We start from the raw sequence: 7,120 nt of genomic DNA on the forward strand, positions 1-7,120 counted from the left end.
TAGGGAGATGAACCAGAAAATAACATATGAAATATAATTGTCAGTATAGCTATAGACACATCAGAGATTTTTTAAAGATAAATAACAGGAAAATTTTTATGTCAATAAGTACTGCAAATTAGGTAAAATACACCATTTGCTAGAAAAGTATCACTTTCTAAACCAGCTTTTGAATAAATGGAAAATAAGAATAGACTTGTAAGTATGACAGATAAATAAAAGGAGGCAATCAAACATGTATTCTGCTTTTCCCATACAGGCTCTACCTCAGAATATCTGAATAGAAGATGAGGGCAAATCTCTCTTTGCAGAAGTAGCCTAGGCAATCAATGACGAAGGATTGTCTGAATTAGAATACCTCATTTTGTATGCCCAAATGAACTGTTCATCAGGACTGGCTAAGATCACAAAAAGAGACAACCAACTATTAACATTTGAGGGTCATATTTAAAAGTTTAGATGTACCTAGAAAGTAAACTTGAACAAATGGAACTGAAACTGCACATGCCACTTGGTCCAAGTTCCTATTGCACATAATGATTTAACTGCCAGCAATGACAGAGGGATTTGTAGTGTTGTAAGGTTCACAAAAGTTATTTATGTCAGAGTATGCTTCTTGCAAGGGCTGAACTGAGTCCTGGAGGCTGGATACACTTCAGCCAGGCACAGGCAGAAGAGTACATAACATAATTCAGGGGAGAAAAGCTTGAGGCAGGACGGATGGGTGTTGGAAAGAGCTTGAAGGACACTGTGGGTCCAGTTCAGCAGTTTGTTTTATTCTACTAATAAATGATGATTGTCACTTCAAGGGTGACGGAACAGCACATGATGATGGAATGTCATTCAAGGATTTCATACTGAAAGTGAGAATAAAGGAAACCTCATTGAAAATGGAGTCAGGGGACTTCCTTGGTGGTCCAGCGGTTAAGACTCAGCGCTCCCATTACAGGGGGCCTGGGTTCAATCCCTCCCTGACCATGGAACTAGATCCCACATGCCGCAGCTAAGACTTGGTGCAGCCAAATACATACATATTAAAAAAAAAAAAATACAATGGAGTTGGGAAGTTCTGAAGGGGGAGCTCTCACATACTATCACTAACTGCCTTTTGCAGACTCCATCAGGAAGAAGCTATCTTTCACTCTCTAACACGAAGCAGCTTACTTTACATACCCAACAGTAGGCTGTTGCCAGCAACAACCCAGCCAATGAGAAACTACTACACTCCCAGTCAATGAAAAGCCGTTACCACCCTGAAATCTCATTTGTTGTTGTTCAGTCGCTCAGCCTAGTCCAACTCTTCGACCCCATGAACTGCAGCATACCAGGCTTCCTTGTCCTTCACTGTCTTCCAGAGTTTGCTCCAACTCATGTCCATTGAGTCGGTGATGCCATCCAACCATCTCATCCTTTGTCATCCCCTTCTCCTCCTGCCTTCAATCTTTCCCAGCATCAGGGTCTTTTCCAATGAGTCGGTTCGTCCCATCAGGTGACCAAAGTATTGGACTCTCATTGGCCTCCAGTGAATTTTTGTTCAAAACAGCCCCTCCCTCTATAAAAGCAACCCCCGCCCCCCGCCTTTTTTTTGTTTTCTGATCTTGGCCGGTAGTTTGCCATAGTTTGCATGGCCTGAGTGGCAATTCCTCTGCTGTTCCTGAATAATCTCATTTTGGTGGTTGAATAACTGGCTATTTTATTTTTAAGGCTGACAAAAGTAACTTGATCATATCAATATGTTAATAGGATTAGCCTACTGGTAGTATGAAAGTGAAAGTGTTAGTTGCCCAGTTCTGTCCAACTGCAATCCCATGGACTGCAGACTGCCAGGTTCCTTTGTCCATGGAATTCTCCAGGCAACAGTACTGGAGTGGGTTACCATTTTCTACTCCAGGGATCTTCCCCACCCAGGGATTGAACCTGGGTCTCCTGCATTGCAGGCAGTTTTTTACCATCTGAGCCAGGGAGTATGATGGATGCTAACTGCAGACAGGAAGATCAATTAAGACAAAGACAGCAATTTATTTACATACTGGTGATTTAATTTAAAGTTAGGAAATTCACCAATTTTATCAGCCATATTAATAAATCCCTGGGGGTGGAGTAATTTCTTGGGAGTGAAATATACTTAATTTCATACTTTTTAAAATTTTAGGCAATGCTAATTTCTGATCCTATTTCTAAATTATATGGATTGTGTAGCCTCTAAAGCATCTACTATTGAATGTAGATGTGAAAAATACATGTGATATAAACATATTCATAATAATATAATGTACAATAATATAATAATAAAATTTTATGTGTAAATATATATAATAAAATGGTCATTTCTTAGGCTTATGCCCCAGACTTGGGACCAGGAAGACCTGGATTTAAATTTTAGATTCACAACTTAATAGCAGTATAATTCTAAGACAGTCACAACCAATGTGTACCTCAGTTTGCTCATCTGTAAAATAAGAGGGTAGGGATTGTTTTGTTCACTGCTGTGTCCTCAGCACTAGCATCATGATTTTTCACACTGCTAATGTCAGTAAATATTTATGTCTTCTCTACAGAGTTGCTGAGCTAAAGGTATGAGATAAAAATTATGGAAGTTTCTAGAACAAATAACCCTAAAATTTATATGGAATCGTAAAAGCCCTAGAATTGTCAAAGCAATCCTGAGGAATACGGAACAAAACTAGGGGTATAACCCTTCCAAACTTCAGACTATACTACAAAGCTATAGTAATCAAAACAGTATGGTATTGGCTCAAAACAGACATATAGATCTTCTATGGAAGAGAATAGAGACCCAGAAATAAACCCACATACCTATGGTCAATTAACCTATGACAAAGGAGGTAAGACTATACAATGGAGAAAAGACAGATTTTCAACAAGTGGTGTTGGGAAATCTGGATAGTCACATGTAAATAAGTGAAATTAGAACACTCCTTCATATCATATACAAAAATAAATTCAAAATGGTTTAAAGACCTCATAGCTCAGTTGGTAAATCATCTGCCTGCAATGCAGGAGACCCAGGTTCAATTCCTGGGTTGGGAAGATCCCTTGGAGAAGGAAATGGCAACCCATTTCAGTATTCTTGCCTGGAGAATCCCATGGACAGAGGAGTCTGACAGGCTACGATCGCAAGAGTCAGACACAACTTAGCGACTAAACCACCACCACCACCATAAGATATGATACCATAAAACTCCTAGAAGAGAACACTGGCAAAACATTATCTGATGTAAATTGTAGCAATATTTTCATAGCTCAGTCTTGCAAGGCAAAGAAAATAAGAGTAAAAATAAACATGTCCTGTTTCTTGCTCAGTTATGTCTGACTCTTTGTGACCACATGGACTATAGCCCGCCAGGCTCCTCTGTCCATGGGATTTTACAGACAAGAATACTGGTGTGATTAGCCATTCCCTTCTCCAGGGGATTTTCCCGACCCAGGGATTGACTGGTGTCTCTTGTGTCTACTGCATTGGCAGGCAGAATCTTTACCACTAGTGCCACCAAACAAATGGGACCTAATAAAATGTAAAAGCTTTTGCTCAGCAAAAATACCCCATCAACAATGTGAAAAGACAATCTATGGAATGGAGAGAATATTTGCAAAAGATGCAACAGACAAGGGCTTAATTTCTAACAAACAGCTCTTACACTTCAATATCAAAAAACAAACAATTCAAACAAAAAATGAGCAGAAGATCTATAAACACTTTTCTCCAAGGAAGACATGTAGATGGCCAACAGGCATATGAAAAGATGATCAACAATATTAACTATTAGAGAAATGAAAATCAAAACCACAATGCAATACCAATTCAATCCTGTCAGAATAGCTATTATCAAAAAGTCTACAAATAAATGCTGGAGAGGGTGTGGAGAAAAGGGAACTTTCCTATAATGTTGATGGGAATGTTAATTGGTGCAGCCATTATGGAAAACAGTATGGAGTTTCCTTAAAATACTAAGAGAGAGCTATCATATGACCCAGAAATCCCACTCTTGAGTATATATCCAGAAAAGATGAAAACTCAAATTCAAAAACATACACGTTCATAGCACTATTTACAACAGCCAAGACATAACAATCCAAGTGCTTATCAAAAGACAAGTGGCTTAAGATGTGAGATAAGTATTATAGACATCACTGGTGGGCATTCTAGGGCTAGAAGGGGAGGGGTATCAGTCATCTCGAGTGGGGTCGTGCCAAGGTTCCCCCAATACTGCATGCAGATGGTGCCAGGCATCAACATGTACAGCATTCTATAGGTGCCTTGCGTTGCCAGCACTGAGTCTCTGGCGCTTATCAGGTCCTGTGGTCTGGCCATGGGGCTGATGCTGGTGTATATATTACTCAGCCACAAATAAGAATGAAATATTGTTATTTTCAGCAACATGGATGGACCTGGAGTTTATTATACTTAGTCAAGTAAGACAGACAAAGACAAGAGTTATGTGATATCACTTATAGGTGGAATATAAAAAGTAACACCAATGAATCTATATACAAAATAGAAACAGACTGACAGACATAGAAAACAATCTTATGGTTACCAAAGAGGAAAGTGAGTGGGATAAATAGTATAGTATTAACAGATACAAACTACTATACATAAAATAGATAAGAAAAAAGGATTTATTGTGTAGTAAAGGGAACTATATTCAGTATCTTGTAATAACATATGGTGGAAAATACTCTGAAAAAAAAAGTAACTGAATCACTTTGGTGTATACCTGAAACATAATATTGTAAATCAAGGACTCTTTAATTTTAAAATATTGTGAAAGTCTGTAACACAGTTCTTAACAAAGATACTATGAAATGGTTGCTTTTGTGCCAGGCACTATGCCAGGTGCTGGGAATATGAAGATGATTAAGACAGCCTTCCTACTTTTGATACTTTCACTCTAGAGGAGCTATACAAAGTATTTATGATAGAGCACACGGTACCCTGAAGCTCAGAGTAGGTGCTCAGTAAACACTGAACCGGAATTTTTATAACACTTTACAGTTTACAACACACTTTCATGAACATTATCCTATTTGAAACAATGGGGACCATAAAGTTTTCAGGAATAAACAAAGGTCTCAGGCATTTAGCAGAAGGAGGGATGATCTTTTGCGATTAGTAGCTATGACTTCATGGGAAAGATCAAATATGAGATGAGTGAAGGGATAGGCTACCCACTTCAGTATTCTTGAGCTTCCCTTGTGGCTCAGCTGGTAAAGAATCTGCTTACAATGTGGGAGACCTGGGACTGAGCCCTGGGTTGGGAAGATCCCCTGGAGAAGGGATTAGCTACTCACTCTAGTATTCTGGCCTGGAGAACTCCGTGGACTATATAGTCCATGGGGTCAGGAAGAGTCGGACACAACTGAGAGACTTTCACTTTCACACTTTCAGAATACAGGCGGATTTTGACAGGAGTAACAGATGGGAGAGTGGGAGTTTTAGATAAATACATCAGCAAAAGCTTGTCCTCAGTAATTCCATATTACTTTTTAATCTCTGTTTATGAACCTATGTTTATAAATTCCCTTTGGAATACTGCTGAATCTGCATGTCTGTGATTTTCGGAATCTACCCTTACTGCCCTTTGAAAATCTGGAAAACTTTTTTTTTTCTTCTTTAATCTTCCTGCACATGATTCATGAATTCTGATGATAACTAATGGAGATTATACTATTCATTTATTTACAGATACTTACTGAAACCCTGATATGCTCAAGGCCATGGCCCTGGAAGCATGGGGGCTACTAAAAGGAAGTATGTATACAAACAACTACTCCACAAAGCAGAAATCTGTAAGTGCCTCCGCAGAGCTGAAGCTGGATTTACAGGAGGCCTGAGAAGTTTCTGGAGCATTTGTTCGTTTCCATTTCTTTTCCTACAAGTAATTCATCTGACCTTGGAGAGTTCATCTTAAAAAAATGATTAACTGTTTTTTTTTTAAGCAACCTCCTCTCCCAGGCTACTCTCAGGGTTTGCTGAGAACGGTTCAACTTGAAGGTCTTTCTCTTTATCGGAAGATTGAGGCAATTCAGGAGCTGATAGACTGCGGGTCTCTCTGCCCTCCGGTTCAATACTCACCGTACGTTGTCTCCAGAGAGGCTTTCCTTAGGCCTATACTTTCTTGTTCTGGGTATTCTTTAGTGTATCTTTTCTTGTGTTTAGCATATTTGCAAGAGCCACGTGACTTTAACCTTTAAAGAGTAGCCTTAGGCAGGAAGGCCCAGGAAGAGTTATGGCTCTTTGTGACGCACTATCCTATCCTTACCCCATCGTGCGGGTTAGTTTGTCTAACCCTCAGGCTGGCCCTGAAGGATGGAACATCTTTTCCACGTAAAACTGTTCTGGGGATTCTGATCCTCTAAGAGAGTAATTTATCCAAGGTCTCAAGAGCTCAAAAGTGGTAGACCTTGGATTTGAACATCGCTATTTCTGACCTCAAAGCCCATGCGTTCCCCACAACGTATTAACCACGATGAAGTGTATTTTTAAATTCAGCTTCCTAGTTTTGTAAAACTCTTAAAAAGCTCTCAGTTCATCAAAGTTTCCTGTTCAGGCTCGTGGATTTCAGCTGCTCAACGAGCATTTATTTGCCACTCAAAGTCTGGGAACATCACGTGCCTTCTCCGGTATCCGCGTTCATTCATTACTGTGATTATTTATAGTTTTATTGTCACAGTTATTCTTCTTTATTCTTCTTTGTGTTTGCCTATTAGCATGTTGAAATTTCCTACGGTCCTTTTTAAACAACTGTTGTAATTCTCTTTTCTAGTTTTTGAACTCCAAGATGGCCATCTCCCACTTTTTTTTAATAGACAGGAGAAGGAGGTGCAGAAAAAAAAAAGAGTGGTATAGTTAACTGGGGATTGTTTTATTGTATCTTTTCGTCAGACATTCTGCTATCTTTTAAAATTTAATGTTCTCACTTGGGGACCCTAGATGCCAACGAAGCAGCAAGATCAAGACAAAACCTGGTCAGTAGGTAAAACGAGGCGCGGAGCCCCGCCCCTAAAGCCAGGGCCAGGGGGCGGGGCGGAGCGCCGGCAGGGGGCGGGGCTGCGCTCAGGCGCGCGGGCCTTATAGTCACCCGGAAGGCGCGCGGGG

The 7,120-nt window shown here is 39.9% G+C and overlaps 1 protein-coding gene across 1 annotated transcript in view; it reads left to right on the plus strand.

Moving 5' to 3' along the window:
* Nucleotides 1-6,251: 6,251 nt before the first annotated feature.
* Nucleotides 6,252-7,120, plus strand: part of FDX1 (ferredoxin 1) — a 39,019-nt gene continuing 38,150 nt past the window's right edge. The window contains exon 1 of the mRNA XM_010862925.1: nucleotides 6,252-6,296. Within this exon, the coding sequence (XP_010861227.1) occupies nucleotides 6,252-6,296 (45 nt within the window). The remainder of the gene's footprint in view (nucleotides 6,297-7,120) is intronic.

The sequence above is a fragment of the Bison bison genome, unplaced genomic scaffold, assembly GCF_000754665.1.
Source record: "Bison bison bison isolate TAMUID 2011002044 unplaced genomic scaffold, Bison_UMD1.0 scf7180017864485, whole genome shotgun sequence".
In the NCBI taxonomy this organism is placed as follows: domain Eukaryota; kingdom Metazoa; phylum Chordata; class Mammalia; order Artiodactyla; family Bovidae; genus Bison; species Bison bison.